At 48.7% G+C, this 18,439-nt stretch overlaps 1 protein-coding gene across 3 annotated transcripts in view; it reads right to left on the reverse strand.

Moving 5' to 3' along the window:
- Positions 1-8,351: 8,351 nt before the first annotated feature.
- Sap30bp (SAP30 binding protein) overlaps positions 8,352-18,439 on the reverse strand; it is a 39,125-nt gene continuing 29,037 nt past the window's right edge. For all 3 annotated transcript variants that reach the window (XM_005407493.2, XM_013505977.1, XM_005407492.2), the window contains 7 exons: positions 15,721-15,809; positions 14,226-14,317; positions 13,262-13,322; positions 12,847-12,898; positions 11,375-11,433; positions 9,949-10,033; positions 8,352-9,658 (listed from right to left, as the gene is read on the reverse strand). In XM_005407493.2, the coding sequence (XP_005407550.1) occupies positions 9,477-9,658; positions 9,949-10,033; positions 11,375-11,433; positions 12,847-12,898; positions 13,262-13,322; positions 14,226-14,317; positions 15,721-15,809 (620 nt within the window). In that variant the 3' untranslated portion in view covers positions 8,352-9,476. The remainder of the gene's footprint in view (positions 9,659-9,948; positions 10,034-11,374; positions 11,434-12,846; positions 12,899-13,261; positions 13,323-14,225; positions 14,318-15,720; positions 15,810-18,439) is intronic.

Raw genomic sequence — 18,439 nt, forward strand, 5'->3', positions numbered from 1 at the left:
GGGCAGCGAGCCTCCCCGGGCCGGCCGCCGCGTCCCCGACGGCCATCAGGGCGCGCCCACCCCGCTCCTCCCGTGCCGGCGCAGGGGTGCTTCCGAGCCCGTCGGGAGGCCCGGCGCTCTCAGCCTCTCCCACCCCTCGTGTCCAGAGGCGGTGCGAAGCAAGGACTGGGTCCTCAGTGCGTCCTCGAGCCAGCTGCTTAAAGAGTGAATAACAGTCCTCAGTAAGAGGCCAGCACCTGGATGGGTGGCTACAGTTGTAAACCTGACCCTTCCAGTCGGTCCTTTGCGGAGTTTGCGGAGTCTTTCAAGTGCCGCTGTCGCTATTACCTGGGCACCAGGAGCCAGGGTTCAAGCCGAGCCTGTCAAGGAGCTGCAAGAGCCCAGTTCGCTCTGCTTCTTTCCAGGCTCTGCTAGCTACCCACTCCTGGCAGCCCCTCTCCAAATCCTGTGGCTTCCAGCCCGCCAAGCTCCAGTGCCAGGCTGGTCCCTCAGCTCCCAGTGCCCGTCCCCCGACTCAGCCCGCTTTACCCTCACGCTTGAAGACGCTGTGCTGATGTCCTGTGCTCCTCCCTTGACCTCTACAACCATGTGTCCTCATAGTCCTTCATGTATGGCTCTTTTCTTTATTTTCTTTATTTTTATTTTTCTTTCTTTCTTTCTTTATTTTTTTTGGTACTGGGAATCAAACGCAGGACCTTGTGCTTGCTAGGCAGGCACTTGTGCCGCTGAGCTATATCCCAAGCCTTTTTCTTTATTTTTTAATGTAGTGCTGGGAATCAAACCCAGGGCCCATGGCATGCTGCTGAGCTACATATCTAATGACCCACACCCCCACTTCATTTTTGAGAGAATGTCTCACTAGGTCACTAAATCGCCCAGGCTAGGATTGAACTTGTGATCTTCCTGCCTCATCCTTTTTTTTTGGTCTTTTTGAGACAGGGTCTCACTATGCAGTTCAGACTGGCCTTGAGCTCACTTTGTAGCTCAGGCTGGTCTCAAACTCACAACAATCCTCCTGCCTCAGCCTCCCAAGTGCTGGGATTACAGGCATGCGCCACCATGCCCGGCTTCTGCCTCATCCTTGAAGAGTGCTGGGATTACAAGTGTGCACCCCCTCACCTGGCCCGGGCACATCTTTTAATCTCTATCCCTCAGTACAGTCCCTGGCACATAGCAGATGTTCAATAAAGGTGTGGCTGAATTGAATGGGGTTGTCACATGGTCTCTCTGAGCCTTTGTGTTCACAACTGTACTCAGATACATGTGCTGATCCAGGCGTGGTGGCTCATGCCTGTAATTCTGCCACTCTGGAAGCTGAGGCAGGAGGATCGTTGCAAGTTCAAGGAGACCAGCCTGGACTACAAAGTGAGCTCAAAGCCAGCCTGAAATGCATAGGGAACCCCTGTCTCAAAAAGACACAAACAACCCCCCGCCCCCCGAAAAACCCAACCCTCCAAAAAAAACAAAAAATCAAAGACACATGTGCTACCAGCTCTTGGCCTGACTATGGAGTACTAACTGCAGAAGTGTGAGCCTCAGTCTACTCCTGGCTGACCCAGTGTCTAAGAGCTGTTCTGTGCAGCCTGGGAGCTCAGAGTGGCTCGATCCTGGATTTGGGACACTGGAAGAAGCAAGGTGTGGCTGTAGCACTAAGGTAAGTGTGTACCAGGCCAGCACAGTGCCTTGTGGACCTGAGCCACTCCAGCAGGTGCCCCAGCTGCTCTGGAAAAGAGGACTACAGAGGCAGAGCTGAGAGAGAAGCTAAACCCAGCCTGGCTGAGGGCCTGTGACTCTACCACCATCCGCTGGAGGCTGGGGGCTGGTGGGGCATATACACTCCACTGGTAAGTAGGGGGCTGTGTCACCTTACTAGAAAGAGGACCTAAAGCCAGGTGTGGTTGCGTAGCATCTGGGCTACATAGCTGGACCTTGTCTCAAAGAGAGAGAGAGAGAGAGAGAGAGAGAGAGAGAGAGAGAGAGAGAACACCCAAGTACAGGGCTATCCAGTTCAGGCTGCCCTTGAACTTATAATGTAGCCTAGGCTAACCTCATACTCATAGAGATCCTCCTGCCTCAGCCTCCTGAGTGCTGGGATTACAGGTTTATGCTACTACACCCAGCTTCCCAATTTTTAATTTTGAACATTTTCAAGCAAAATGTTGAAAGTTTACAAAAATCACCTTTACGTTTGCCACTTAGATTTAAGAGTAACATTTTGCCACATTTACTGTATTTATACATTTGCTATAGGTTTGAAATTTTAATTTCTATTTAAATTATATGTATTTTGACATTTCATACCTTAATACTCTAGCATGTATCTCCCAAGAACACTTTCATCCATCACAGAATCTCAAGAACACAATCACAAGCCTGGTACAGTTGTAGCCCACACCTGTAATCCAGGCACTCTAGGAGGTTGAGGCAGAAGGATCACAAATTTAAACCCAATGTAAGCAGTTTAGTGATTTAACAAGAATTTGTCTCAAAATTAAAAAATAAGATGGGTTTGGTGGCACATGCCTGTAATCCCAGCACTCAGGAGGCTGAGGCAGGAGTATGGGTGTGAGTTTGAAGCCAGCCTGGGTTAGAAAGGGGGTTAAAGTCCAGCCTGAATTACAGAGTGAGACCCTGTCTCAAAAAAAAAAAAAAGAGAGAAGACTGGAAATATAGCTCAATTTCAAGGTCCTGAGTTCAATCCCCGGTATCACACAAACAAACAGAACCTGATCACATCTTAAAAAATGAACAATAGCATGCCTGTCAAATAATCTTCGTAATCCATATTCAAATTTGCTTATCTATCTTAAAATGTCTGTTTTAACTGAATCTAATTCATGTCACTCATTGCATTTGGTCATCCTGTCTCTTTCTTACTCTAAAAGTTTCCCAAAATGGGCGTGGTGGTGCACACCTATAATCCCAGCATTCGGGAGGCTGAGGCAGGAGGATCATTGCGAGTTCGAGACCAGCCTAGGCTACAAAATGAGCTCAAGGCCAGCTTGAACTGCATAGTGAGACCCTGTCTCAAAAAGACCAAAAAAAAAAAAAAAAAAAAAAAATAGTCTCCCTATCCCCACCTTTCCCATTGACATTTTTTTTGGTAGTTAGACTCATTTATTTCTGTTGATTTTTCAGTTTTAGTGTCTCTTCCATTCTTTTTGATTTAATTTTCACTTAGAACATTTTTTAGCAGGAAGTATTTGCAGTGTATAACGACCTTGAGGGGTTGGAACAGGTACATAATATATCTTCTTTTTACTACCCCTTTTCCTCCCCTCCCTCCCCCTCTTCATCTCTTAGTCCTTGTCCCATTTGCAAAAGATCTATCTTCCTGTTTCCTATTACCTATTTTTTTAAATTTTGCTCTTTATTGATACTTTTGGTGTCTCATACAAGGAACACTATAGGGTGCATCTGTTTTCTAACAAGTGACTCAAATTTACACATTTTTACACATTGACCATTTATTCATTTACTGAGACAGAGTCTCGATACATAGTTCAGGGCTGACTTTTTTATTTTAAAGATAAAAGAATGAAAACATATCAACAAACACACATACATTTACAAAATAACACAAAAAAAATACAAGCAATACAGAACTTCAGACAAGGTGATAGGAAATTAACAATGGTGGTTGTATTACATATCGATATCTTCAAATTGATTACTCAGATAAACAAATATAGGCATGTAAGATTGATCAGACAATTATTTTTTTAAACTGGGAATAAAACTCAGGACCTTGCACTTGTCAGGCAGGCACTTATACCACTGAGCTATCTTCCCAGCCCTTGCTATGTAGTTCAGAGTAGCTTTGAACTCACTATGTAGCCCAGGCTGGCCTTGAATTTGCAGTGATCCTCCTGCCTCAGTCTCCAAGTGCTGAGATTACAGGTGTGTGCCACCACACCTAGCTTTTCTTAGCCTTCTGAAAGTGAGAGTTTGGGTCTAACAGTCTGGATGTAAATTACACATTTTGGGCAAGGCTGGGCATAGGTGTGTGTTTCATCAGTGACACCTGACACTGGCTCCTTCAATGTCAAGGACGCTCAAGCCAGTCATTTGGGTAAGCAAGTGACCACCATTTGTACCAATGGAAAAATACCATTTTTCACTTTAAAAGTAATCTAGAGGGGGTGACAATGCTTTGCACCCTGCTCATTGCTCAGCAAATCTTGGCTGAATGGTTTTAACATCCATTGGTGACCCTGGCCTGAATCAATTTTTTATATTATTATTCTTTTGGTTTTTTTGAGACAGGGTCTTGCTATGTAGTTCAGGCTGGCCTTAAACTCACTATGTAGCCCAGGCTGGCTTCATATTTACGGTGATCTTCTTGGTTCAGTCTCCCAAGTGCTGGGATTACATGCATGTGCCACCAAACCTGGTCAAAAATTAAAATCTCTTTGTCTTTTTGTGACAGGGTTTCACTATGCAATTCAGGCTGGCCTTCAACTCACTATGTATCCCAGGCTGGCCTGGAACTGTCAGTGATCCTGCTTCAGCCTTCTGAGTGCTGGGATTTCCAGGCCTGCACTATCATGCCTGGCTTCATTCTAAAAAATTCTAAGGGTATAGTTTATAACGTTAAGTAATTTATAATGTGGTACAACAGAGTTTCAGAATTTTTTATTCTGTATCCACTAAACAATCCTCCATTTCACTCTTCCCGCAGTCTCTGCTAGCTACCCTTTTACTTTCTGTGTGAATTTTCCATTTTCCTTCTTTTTTTTCCTTCAGTGCAGGGGAATCAAACCCAGGGCCTTGCATATGCTAGGCAAGTGCTTTACCACTGAGCTACATGCAAACCCATCTCTATGAACTTGATAACTCTATATACCTCGTATAAATGGAGTCATACAGTATTTATCTCATTAGGATTGGCTTATTTCCCTTGGCATGATGTCCTAAGGTTCATCGGTGTTTTAGTGTGTGACAGGATTTCCTTCCTGTTTAAAGCTGATATGTGTGCAGCACCTTTGGTTTACTTAGTTATCAGTGGATGGACATTTAGATTGCTTTTACCTCTTGGTTATTGTCTTTTTTTTTTTTTTGGTTTTTCTCTGGTACCGGGAACCGAACCCACGACCTTGCACTTGCCAAGCAGGCGCTTTGCCACTGAGCTAAATCCCCAGCCCCTTACCTCTTGGTTATTGTGAATAATATTGGTATGAACAGGGGTGTGCAAGTAGCTCTTTGAGATCTTATCTTCAGTTGCTTTGGATATAGACCCAGAAGCAGCAATTGTGGGTCGTATGGCAGTTCTAGTTTTAAACTTTTGGAGGCCACCATATTGTTTTGCATACCAGTTGTACCATTCTACAGTGACATCAACAGTGTACAAGGGGGATTTTTAAAAATTATTAATTTCATAATAAGAAGTTGAGCTGGGCGTGGTGGTGCATACCTATAATGCCAGTACTTGGGAGGCTGAGGCAGGAGGATTGCCATGAGTTCGAGGTTAGCCTAGGTAACATAGCGAGTTCAAGGCCGGCCTAAACTGCATAGCCAGACCCTGTCTCAAAAAAACAAACAAAAAAAGTTGATATGTTCAATTATAATGGTGGCAAATATACATTTTTCTGTTTTCAAACATCACTACAGATAAATAGATCTTTATTTACTCAACAGTTGACAGTTTATTATTATTATTATTTTTTTGAAACAGGGTCTCACTCTTGATCCTCCTGCCTCAGCCTCCCAAGTGCTGGAATTACATGCATGCAAATTTAACAAGTTTGGTTAGTGGAAAATTTCTTCAAAACAGCTCCTTTGATGGAAGCGCTTCTCTGCTTTCTGGAACGAACTGCCCTGGTCTCATTTCGATTTTGAGATCAGTCACTTCTCCAGTAAGCCCTGGTCCTGTTGCGGTGGGTGTCGAGATCTGGGTGCTATATGTGTATGGATTTCTTCCACATGCAATTGACAGAAGTAGGAAATATGCTTTCTGTTTTTAAAATCATGAGTTCATGTTGGTATTTCCAGTTCAAATTTAACGTTAGGGCCTTAGTATATAGTGTTGGGGATTGAACCCAGGGTCTTGCCCTTGTGAGACAACACGCTCTACACCTCTGAGCTACAATCTCAGCCCTCATTTCTTTGGTCTTATTCTTGCATTGTTTCCCTCTACTACTTCTTGTCTTTTCTCCCTTTCTTACACAAAACCGGCAGGGTTCGGTACCTTGCCTTTTCATTTAATCTCTCCTAAAAGTCATTCCAAATGTGTCTGTGGAGATCGTCATTTTTTTAATGACTCAGTAACGCTTTAAACATTTTACTACAGAGATTTTCACATGTTTAAAGCTGGGTATGCTGCACATCCCTGCAACCCCAGACACTTGTGAATCTGAGGTGAGGAGATCCCGTAAGCCAGGGAGTTTGGACTCGGCCTGGGGAACAAAGCGAGATTCCATCTCAAAGATCCACGATGAAAAAAGTACAAAATGAGAGAGAATAATGAACCCCCGCTTCCTATCACAGAGGTCCAGCATTGCCTGCACATGGGCAGTCTACACTGGCCCTCTGGAATCAAGCTGTGGAAGACCTGAGTGATCCAGTGACTTGGGACATGGTAGGTCAGCCTTGGAGTGCAGTGAGCATGACTTTGGGTTATGTGAAGCTCACCTCTCCTTCCACCCCTATCCCCTGATCACCCGAGTACTTATCTCATGCCAGGACCTGGGGCATTGCATTTCTTAGGACTGTTTTGTCTTTGCTCACAAGGAGACACTAGTGATCTTGACCCACCCGCATGTGGGCCCGAGCCACAAGGAAGTAAAATGTTCTCTTAGAGGCAAGAATGCTGAGGGCACTGAGAAAGGAGCAGACAACGGCCTGGGGGTGTCCCAGATTATGAAAACGAGCCCAGTCAGGTTTGGTGGCCTATGACTTTAATCCCTGTACTCTGGGAGGCTGAGGCAGGAGGAGTCCAGCCTGGGCAACTCAGATCCTGTCTCAAAAAAAAAAAAAAAAAGAGTTGGGGACGTCCCTCAGTGTGTATGTCCTGAGTTTAATCCCTACTATAGAAAGAAAAAAAGCTCCGTACTGAAAGTACATGTGAGAAGGTAAGGAATGGTGAAGGGGTGCCATGAAGCAGCAAATGGGAGGATATGGGGAGCGGACACAGAGCGGGTGAGCGGAGAGGCAATAAGCAGTGGCCTCACATGCTGTGAAGTCTAGGCCCTGCTAAGTTGCACAACACGGCAAGAGCTAGGGAAGAGAAGGTGACTGCTGGCTTGCATGGGTGTGGGGTGATTGCGGCAGCACAGGAGGGAGGCAGGCGGGCTGTGCAGCATGAGTGGGGAGGCCCTGAGCTGATAGCAGTCATGCGATGGGGGACTTCCAACGTGACCTAAGCAGTGTGGGGAGTGCAGCTTCCCAGTGCGCAGACCTGGATGGATCACGATGCCATGGCCCAAGATTTGAACTGTGGAAGTGGGAAAGGGTTACCTCGGTTGCCTCGCTCAGTTTGGACAGTGAGAAACAACCTGGGTTCTTTTTTTTTTTTTTTTTTGGTTTTTCTCCGGTACCGGGAACCGAACTCACGACCTTGCGCTTGCCAGGCAGGCGCTTTTGCCGCTGAGCTAAATCCCCAGCCCCCAACCTGGGTTCTTAATGTCTGGGATACCCGGTGTCCACAGAACCACCCTCAGTGGGTCCGAGGTGGCAGATGCCATGTTATATGCAGTCAACTACTGCTCTGGGGGATTAAGACATTGAGCCAGCTTCTAAGTGGGCAGCACTCTCAGCCCAGGGCCCCCAGCTCCTGGCTCGCTCTGCTCACTTCCCAAGCTCCACTGCTTGGTCATTACTACTTCAACTGGGCAGCTCAGTGACACGGCTGCAGGCCCCTAGGAGAGAGCAAAGGGTGGCAGGGAAAGGCCTGCCTGTCTCTCACTCCCACCATGCCGAAGAGCCCCTGGTTGGGGAGGGGGTGTCCCTGGCTGTCACCAACTCCCATGACCATGGCTAATTCTGTCATTTCTGTAGTTTGTTTCTTTCTCCTGTTCAAAACCAAAAGAAATTGGAGAGGCCAACAGCAAACACTTGCAGAGCACTTTACAGTTTAGAAAGTGTTGGCATCAGTCAAGTCACTGGTACCTCAAGACTACCTTAGGAAACTTTATTACTGTGATTGGACAGAGACGGCTCACAGACCTCACAACTCATTTTCAACAGGGACGCAGGCCAGAGGTGCCAGTGGCACTTTCACTGCCATGCTGACTAACTCCTAGACCTCTGGTGCCCTGGCCCATGGCAGGGCCCTTTTCAGACACCCTTCTGGGGATAAGTGGGCAGTGGTTCCTCTCCCAGGGGTTACAAAGTCCCACCAAGAAGAGAAGGGGGCAAGTGAGACTCAACATTTATTTAGGGGACCTTAGGGACAGTCCATCCCACTCCTAAGGTCATGCAACAGCTCCAGGTACAATTTCAGGGTGATCTTTCTCAGTCCTCACTGGCTCCATGGAAGTAATAGAGCTCTTCACAGCTCAACTTCCTTCTCTGACACTCAGCCCTTCCGCTGCAGCGGAAAGGGAGCTCCCAAAGAGCACGAAAGGCAGACTGTCCCCTCCAGACTGGCTGACAAGTAGTAGGAAAGCTGTTTGGCCCAAGAAGAGTCCACTGGCCACTGGTGCTGCCCAGGGGCTGCTGCCGGGCAGAGATAACAACAGAGGAAGGGTGGGGTGGCAGAAGCCCTCCCAGGAGTGGGGCTTTCATGTAAACAATGAGCTGCTGCCCAGCCAGAGAGGAGGTGATTCATCTCCCCCACTGGCTGGATCCTGCACTGGACAGTGAGGGACTGGGCAGCCTTGGCCAGGTGCCCACACTGCCTCCTCTCCCTGTGTGAGCTGGGGATCTCACCCTAGCCTTCTGGTACCTGGCCTGATTTTGAAATTGTAGGCATGTCTAAGAAGCCATCTGGAGAGTGCTTAACTGCACCCAAGTGAGCAGAGGCCTCAGCTCTTGCCTGAGAACTGGAGATCTGGTTTCAGGATCAGAGCAGCAGACAGCAGGAACAAGGTGTATCACCCTGTCCCTGGGCTGCCACCTGCCTGTCCAAGAGGCATATAGTGGGAAGGATCACGGTGGCTTCCTGAGGCACACCTCTGAGCATGCTACAGGGCTGTCACTCCACAGTCAATCCTGAGGCAATAATCACAGCTGAGGAGGTAGAAGGAGCACTTGAGCTTCACATTTGCCTGAAAAGTGAGAGAGGCCAGTGCACCCAAGATGCCAGGATGAAAGAACACGGCACTTTTAATGGGCGGTACCCAAGAGGTGTTGACAGACTGTCCAGTGCACCCTGCGCCTCTTCTATAGTATCCTTTTGGCTGGAATGCCACATAAGAGGCTCCTCTCAGGTGGCACCTGGGGAGCACATCCAAGTCCTGAAATGTACAAAGTGGTGCTCCCAGTGGGCAGCAGTCACTGGGCTGCACCGTCCTGCCAAGTCCTGGAGCAGCCCCTGGTCACTGCTTGGCCTTCTTTACGATGGTGCCCACAGCGGAGATGACAGTGGTCTTGGAGCCGCTGGCGCTTGTGGTGACGGTGACGACGGCTGGCAGGGTGGCTGTGGTGGTGAGAATGGTGGGCTGTGCTATTGTGGTCACTGGGATGGCAGAGTCCCACTTGCTCTTTCTCTTTTGGGCATCTGGAGATAAAGAGAAAAGTCAGGCTCAAGACTAACCCAAAAGTAGAAGCCCTCGTTCCCTTCAGAATAGAAATGGAAGGGCCCTGGCCAGGAAACCTGAGAGCAGCCAATGTGCCGGAGCCCACCCTAGGCTTCAAGACCGGTTCTCACACTCGATTCTAAAAGAACACAGGAAGCATACGCCCAGACCCGATAGGGCCTACACCCCAGGCAAGCCTGGGACATCCTCCCTCTATCTGGTGTGGCTGGGAAGCAGAACAGTGGTGCAGCTGGGACAAGCCGCCTTCTACCTGCGACAGCTGTGCTGGCAGTAGTAGTAGTGGTGGCTGTGGCATTGGTTGTGGTGCCTTTCTTGGTGCCCGTCACAAACTCAATCTGGAGAGAGAGAGAGAGGAGAAAAAGACCACTGAAGAACTGTGTGTTCGCTTCCCATGCCATCTGTTTGTTCCAGGGAGACAAGAGCTTGGCACCACATACAGGAGGCATCGAAAATCACCTTGGCTATGAGCATCCAGGGGAGGGAGAGGTGCTTGAGAGAAGGCCAAAGGGGCTTTTACCACTCTTCAAAGAGCTTTCCCAACAGACGTCAGATCCCTCCCAGCATCACAAGTTACTGCGCATGCCTGGCACCCCTGCCCGCCACCCAGCCTCACATGCCCAGGACCAGTTGGCCAAGCCCCTCCTCCTCACACCAGAAGGAGGCGGTGCCCGCCCACACAGGGGAAGGACAGCTCCAGTCCCCAGGTGCTCCAGATGCGTCCCTGCAATAAGCCCGGGGTTTGGAAGGGAGAAGGAAAGAGAGAAGGGAGATTCAATCAAGGGTTAAGAATGAGAAACCTGGATTATCCCCTCACACCAGCTCCTACATTCCTGGCTTGCCAGCCGAGACCTCGAGGGCCATCAGCCCATCCAGGCCCTGCAGCCCTCTACAGAAGAGTGAAGGCAGTTCCTGGGGGCTGCAGCTGCTTCAAGGCAGGTCAGGCCTAACCAGAGGTGGGAGGGACCAGTGTCCTGATGCTCGAGTTTTTTTCTCAGAGACTCTGGTCACAAAGGCACAGCAGGGGGCTGGGGATTTAGCTCAGCGGCACAGCGCCTGCCTGGCAAGTGCGAGGTCATGAGTTTGATTCCTGATACTGGAAAAAAACCAAAAAAACCCCCAAATAAACAAACAAAGGCACAGCAACCACAGGGTAACATTTGGCATCAGAGCCAAACTGATGCTTCTGAAGGATCCAGACCACACTGTTAGGGAAGAAGTGGTCTTAAAACGAGGGGTCACCTGGCATGGGACATGGGGCCTATAGCAAAGCACCCAGGCAGGCCAGTGAGGTCAGCTCTGCAGGCCAAGAAATGTAGACGGGAGCAGGCTGGGCCTCCACACGTTCAGAAGGAAACTGTTCCCTCCATTCAGGCCTGGGTGGCAAGGGAGTGACAAATGGCTCCTAAGAGTTGAAGCCACCAGAGCTCTGTTAACTGTGAGGGGAGAGGGCAGGAGAGCGGAAGCACGAGACAAGGAACTACAAGGACAGAGGAGTGGGAGTTTTTTACAATCCTCGTCAGAGGCCGGGACGTAGGAGCCAGAGCGGAGGGCACAGACAAGGCTGCTGAGAGCCTCCTGGGTGACGGTGTAGGGAGCCTGGGACTCCTGGGCTCAGCCAGCAGGACCTGTGCACTCCAGCATTTGACTTTTCTATCACTGGGTCTGCCATCACTTACTTTGGTTCGCTCCTTTTTGGCCTTTTCCAGTTTGTCCATTTCAATCTTCTGGGCCTTGGCTAAAGACAAGAGAAGCTGTTATTAAAGGGCCCAGAGCAGCTGTGGGTGGAGGGAAGCTAGTCCCCTCACCGTCCTGAGCCCTGTGTTTTTTTTTTTTTTGAGCAGGGTTTCACTATGCAGTTTAGGCTGGCTTTGAACTTAGCGATCCTCCTGCCTTAGCCTCCCAAGTGCTGGGATTACAGGTGTGTGCTATCATGGCCCTGGGTTCTTTTGAGTGGGCTAAAGTCCCTAAAATGGGCTTAGTGTCCTTTCGCAATAGACAAAATGAAGTTCTAGCTCTTGGTCACCATAGAACAGAGGCTTCAACCCAAGGGCCTGGGTGCTGTACGTCCTGTCCGGCAGGACCAGGCCCTCCTGAGTTCCAGGGGTTGCAAACTCAGTGGGGGTTGATTAGCTTCCTCCTGACCAAGAGAAGCTGGAATTAATGGAATTTTATATAAAATGTTGGCAACTAATTCAAATTAGGAGACAAAACTTGTGAGCCAAACAAAACATAGTGTCAACAAGTCAGGTCAAGGCCAGCCTGGGCTACAGAGTGAGTTCAAGCTAGCCTGCACTGCACAGTGAAACCCTGTCTCAAAAAGACAAAAAAAACCTCAAACAAAACAACCCAAAACAAACAAAACAACTAGTCAGGATCTGGTTTTGAGACGTGTGAGTTAAAAAATTTGGACCTGCCAGGTATGGCAGGTCCAAAAAAATTTGGACCTGCATGCCTGTAATCCTAGCACTTGGGAGGCTGAGGCAAGAGGACTGCTGCAAATTTGAGGCCAGCCTGGACTCCACAGTGAGACCCTGTCACAAAACAAAACAAAACAAAACAAAACACAACACAACACAACCACGTTTGGACCCTGTGAAATTTCTTCCAGTTCTTCATCCTGCGCTCAGAAATGTGCTCATCCTGTACCCTCTGCCTGGGGATTCTCTGACCAGGTTCTCTCAGTAGGGTCTTCCTAGTCCTTTGGGCAAGTCAGGTGGCCCTGCTGCCAAAGGCTCTCCCCTCCTTCTGGTACCACAACTCTTAATATGTACCACATCTTAATACTGGTCAGTGTTGGAATTAGTGGTTCAACCAGCTGTCTTCTTTGCTATGTTTAAGTCATGTTTGTTGGTCTTTTTGAGACAAGGTCTCGCTATGCAGTCCAGGCTGGCTTTAAGCTCACTTTGTAGCCCAGGCTGGTCTTGAACTCATAATGATCCTCCTGCCTCAGCTCGCAAGTATGTTTAAGTCCTGTATGTCAGGGATTGGGTCTGTCTTGTTCAAGACTGAGTCACCAGTCCCTTGGATGTGGCCTGTGTAGAGGAAAATCTGAAATGTACTGTGTCTGGACCACTGACTGGATGGACAAACAGAAAACAAGATGGATGAGTGGATGGGCAGATGGACATGTAGAGAGAAGACAGGATACCTAATGCTTCATAGTAGGAGTCCTCAGACCAGCCATGGGGGTCAAACATATCCTAAAAAAGAAAAGATTAAGCTGCTGTCAGTAGAGACCATCTGGTGACTAAGGAGTTCAGAGTCTTTCTGTGGACCTTCCTAGCTCCATCCTCTTAACAGCATGGGGGCTCTGCTATGTCCAACTCTCCAGGCCCAGCACAGCCAGGAACACAGGAGTAATGATGCTCTTGCTCAGCAACACCTGTGGCTGGCCGACAGGGGCAGGGAGCCTGCTGGGTTCTAACTGATCAGGGACCCAGGGCCAGGGCTAGATGGGGCTTGTGGTCTACAACCGGCAGTGCTGCTCCATGTACCTTGCTGTGGCTGTAGGCCAAACACAACACAGCAAGCATCACCCTCGGTCCTCCACATTTGGCACATACCTTTGGGTAGTTGGTGCCTAGCTCATCAATGGCACAGAACTGGATCAGCTTCTCATAGATGCTGAAAAGAGAACAGCACAAGCAGTGAGCAGGCACTGATCCCACCCCTGCACAGCCCCAGACCCATCAGATCCTGGAGCTGAAGTGAAGAGATGAAACTAAGCCCAGCTCAATTGTTCCAAGCAAGCTTCCTGATGGCAGGCCTGACCTTATCACTTCTGGTTCCCCACCCTCCTCTGAGAAGGAACGGTAGCTGGGGCCAGGATGGGGGTGGGGGAAGGGATGGCTGCATTCTGTGCCTAATTCAGATATCTCTGGCCTCCAGTCTACCATGCTCAAGCCCATATGAAGGGCAGGGTAGGCTGCTGCTGTGACACACTGTGTTCTTCCTTGGGTAAGTTAGTAGCTCAAGCACAAGACAGAGTGAAGACCCAGATATTGTTCTTTTTTTTGTTTTTTGTTTTTTGTTTTTGTTTTTTTTTTCCGGTACCAGGAATCGAACTCACGACCTTGCACTTGCCAGGCAGGCGCTGTGCCACTGAGCTAAATCCCCAGCCCCTCCCAGATATTGTTCTGTTCCTAAAATGTCTCACCTGTATGCAAAGCCAGCTTTTTAGGTGGAAGAAGAACCTACACAGCCACTGTCTAGTCCAACTCCTTCACTGCACAAATGGGAAGCCGAAGCCTCGCTTTAGAGCAGGCAGTGGCGGAACCCTGCTGGGCCTCCCCAGCTTTCCCAGGTCTTTCAGCCACCACTCCAAGAATGGTTCATGCTTAGCCTGGATCTTACTGGTTAATGCAGCTGACTGTGTGCAGCACGCATTTAGTACAAGGAGAAGCCTGGGTGTGGCCCCTTTGGGTTTAGGTGGGATCATGGATGGGCTTCTCCCCACCATGGGGATTCGTGGTCCCCTGTCCAGCATTAACTGGACTCAACTTATCTGCAGGCTCACGAGAGATTCACCTGGGGTTCCGAAATTCTTTCTTCCTTTGGATGATGTAGTTCATGTCCATTCCTTCCTTTATCTTTCGCTCATACAGCTTCTGTATCTTGTCCTATGAGAAGAATCAGAAAGACATGCTCAACAGAAGCCCATTCGCCCCCACTCTGGTCTGTGGTACGAACCTAAGACCCCCTAAGCCATGTGAAGCCTGACACCAGCCACATTTTCCTCTCCCACCTAGCCTTTGACAGCAGCTATGCACAGGCAAGATAAATCAAGACTAGCCTGTTTTTGCTGCTGATTTTTCCTGACCTCCTTTGGACGGTCAGTATAGTGAGCAGCAAAAAGGTCAAGGGAGGGAAGCCATGGAGAAGACAAACAACAAATCAGCTCTCAAATCACCTGGTTTTAAATTTCAACATGAAGTTAAGATCTTAGCAGAACTGTGAATCGCAAGAGACAGGGAGGGGCTGTGTTCTTCTGGAGGAAGGCAGGAGTAGTTTTCTAAAGGTGGCCTCGCAAACTTTCTAGAATATCTTTTGTGGTGCCTGGGATGGAACCAGGGCCTCGCGCACACCCGGCAAGTGCTCTACCGTTGAGCTCATTGTGTCACAATAGAAGACAGGTTTCCTAATGCTTCATAGTAGGAGTCCTCACAGGCACGATCACAGTCAAAGATTAAGGGCTTATTTCTCACCAAAACTCCTCTATAGAGCCCTGGCCTGGCTTTTGATTAGAAACAGGAGAACCACCTGGCTGAGATCCAAGCTTACCTACTGTGTGTGGTCAGTGGACACAGGTGTCCTCAGGAAGGGGGTCCTGCCCAGCACACAGAGATGACGCTTTTGGCTGATGGCATCAGAGCTGCCTAGTATTGGCAGAGGCCCAAGATACCTAAGATCTCAGGGTAGAGCCATCTCTGAGCGCGGTCTTACCCAGGAAGGTAGGTGGTGGCACAATTGTAGATCTACCTGTGGCTCCCCAGTGGCCGTTAAATACACAGATTCTCCAGGAGGAAAACATTTAGAGCACCTGTCACCTGCAAGAGGAGGTAGATGGGGCTGGAAGTCCCCTGCCAAACTCCTAGGACATCAGAAGAGGTGGCCCACTGTCCTGTCAGAAAGCTTAATCTTTTTGCCCAGATGGGACTGAGGAAGCATCGAGAAGTTTGTAACACACTTAATTACCAGGAATGAGAGAAGCTGAGAATGACAAACTACTTTTCTCAATGTTATCTCTTCAAGGCCTTATACAGTAGGCTCAGCAATTTGAGACAAACCCCTCTTAGCTGGCTTGGTCAGGTTGCCAGGGGCATCTGATTTGTTGTGCTACCTCAGATGAATGGAACTGTTTACTCAAATGCCATGGTTTCTACCTCCAGGAGAATCTTAAAAAGAAGGAATATTCTGAACTTGAGGGCTGAGTGGCTGGTCGTCTGGCTGGAGTTGTCTTTACAGGCTGGAGCTTGTTGTCTGGCATGAAGTGACATGATTGGTGTTGGGGCCTTCTGCTTACCTGTAAGTGATTTGCACACCTGCCAGGAGGTTCTGGGGGGATCTTGATTTCATCGGGAGACATGTTCCGTACCCTTTCAGAAAAGGAGGCTGTAGAGAAAAACAGAACAGTTCTGTATGTGAGGTTAAAACAGGGGACAAAAATAGACATAAAAACACAAGCATATAAATGTTTTTAAGGAGGGACACATGCTGTGAAAACAGTAAAACAGGGCATTCAGATATGGCTTCTTAGAGACAGTGTCACTTGAGATCCAACAACCAGAAGGAACCAGTGATATGCCAACCTGGAGGAGGAGAAATCCAGGGAGAGGACACAGATGTAAAGAATATGATCCACCAGATCCCAGTGGTTCACTGAGAAGCAAAGAGGATGCCGGGAAATGTTTATATAAGCAGCTGTGGAGGAGAGCCACAATCGAAGTATCTGTCCATCCCTGGGTATAAACTCTGCTGTAGCCAGTTTCAAGCTACCACCATGAAGTCAGGGAACCCAGGGCTGGGAAGAGCTGTGCACAACTGGCCCACAGTGTGAGCAGGTTGCAGTCTCCTACCAGATAGTCCCCCAGTGCCTCTCCAAGGACGCGGAGAGTCAGAGCTGCTTGACGCTGCCCTGCTTGCTTTGGGCAGACCTACCTATGCTACGGGAAAAACTGCGTTCAGGGTTCCCCAGGTTTCAGGTCCCAGAGTGTCCAAAACTACTGGCACATAAAGACACTTAATAATTACCTGTTGGTTATTTTCTTAGGATCTTTTTATTTGTATGTTTTGTCTTGGAGTGCTAGGAATAAAACCCAGGGCCTGGCACATGCTAAGCAAATACCCTTATCACTGAGCTACACCCCCAATCCTACTAAGGTCTTTTAAAATAAACCAATCAATTTTCTCTTAAGAGGCCCACCTCGTTTTTTTTGGAACAAAAGGCTTGGTTCTGATGTGCAGAACCACAACCCCCAAGGGACAATTCCCTCAGAAATTTGCCTCTGCCCACCCAAGCCTCGCCCTCTCTCTCCCCACTCCCTTCCCTCTAGCCTCTGGCCACCCTGGTGACCGCAGAGTCCTGCTCTGGATCACTCAGACAATGTGCTGCTTGTTGTAAGATTCTGTCTGTGCTCTTTGAAACATTCTCTCATGAAAAGGACTATACAATGAGCAAACAGTGGGCAGAACAGGGTGGGGCAGGAGGAAGGGAAAGAATGAACAAACCACCACCAGTGATATCCAGCAAGTACTTAGGGGACCTACTGAGCACCAGGCCTCAAGCAAACCCATTTCTTAGAGCAGTCCCTGGGGCTTCCTGGCTTCCTGGCCTAGCAGTCTTTCTGGTCTCTCTTCCCAAGATTAGGTCAATATAAAAAACAATAGTTTTTTGTGACACAGCCTTACTATGTTGCCCAGGCTGGCTCTGAACTCCCGGTCTTAAGCAATCCTGTCTCAGCCTCCCAAGTAGCTGGGACAACAAACGGTGCTCCTCTGTGCCTGGTTTCAGTTAATGTTTTCTTAGCTGCTTTGTTCTTCATTTGGTCTCATTATTACTGCGACACACACAGTTTTGAGCAGGGCTGGGGACAAGGCTGCCAAACTTCATCCAGCTGCTATGGCCCCAGCCTGCACACACTGCAAACACGCTGAGGCTGCAGGTCAAGCCCAGGGCAGTCTTAGAACAGGACTACATGTGGAGATTTACATTGCCAGTGGGTTCTTGTGGATACACCTCAAGGAGAGCATCAGCCTGAGGGAGGGCAAGAGGAGGGAGTTTGAGCAACACTCAGATCAAAGGTCACCACTGCAGCCCAAGAGCAGCGTCAGCCAGGGGGACTACGTGCTTCTTTCTGGCAAGCACCTTCCTATTATCTCCTCACTCCTCAAGCGAGGGCGACACCCAGCTCTGGATGGAGTTCAAGCCTCATCCTGACTTCCGCCTTCCTCCCAGCAGCTGTAGTACAGGCAAAAGTACTAGGCCTGAGCTCAAGCAGGCTGCCGAGACCAGCTGAGAGTGGAAGCAGCTGGGAAAAGCTAGTCTTCATATTTCATGGATAACAGCAACAAAAGCAAGGAGGCCTTGGCAGGCACCCGACATATAAATGAGGAGGGCTAACTTGTTCCCTAGGCTGGAGAGTATGTGTACATGTGACAAAGAGACAAAGCATGCCCTTTGGCATTTGCCAGGAAAGCCTTTTAGAAAAATAGGGTGTGACATGTTGCCATAGAAACCTCGCTACTGTTGGGGTATAAATGGTAGAGAATATGGCAGCAGGTAGGAAACCCCTTCTGAGAACTGGGCTAGAAACAACAGAATTCCTAGTAACTGACAATAAAGGGACACATTTGGGAAATAAAAGTATACTATTTTTATACAAAAGTTTCAAGAGCAATTTCTCAGTGCTTCTCTTTCCTAAGTTCCAGAATGAGTCCAATACAGATGACATTAGTTCCACAGATCTTGACAGAAAGCAGCCAGAGGCTCAAACCATTTTCCTGGGAAATATTACCAGCAATGTGTCCATAGACATTCAGAAGCAGTGCCTGTGCGTATGGCTGCTGCCTGGGTCTGCACTTAGGACTGGAGAAGCCTGAAGTAAACATGAGTCACCTGTGCACGCCCACATCAGAAAATATCCATCCCTGCCAGGTAGCAATCTGAGCAGGAGCAGCTGGTCTGATAGGCTGAGACCTCAGGGACTGAGAAGATTAGACAAGACTGGGGTATGTACGGATGA

Source organism: Chinchilla lanigera, unplaced genomic scaffold, assembly GCF_000276665.1.
Source record: "Chinchilla lanigera isolate Chin_1 unplaced genomic scaffold, ChiLan1.0 scaffold00105, whole genome shotgun sequence".
NCBI classification, from domain to species: Eukaryota; Metazoa; Chordata; class Mammalia; order Rodentia; family Chinchillidae; genus Chinchilla; species Chinchilla lanigera.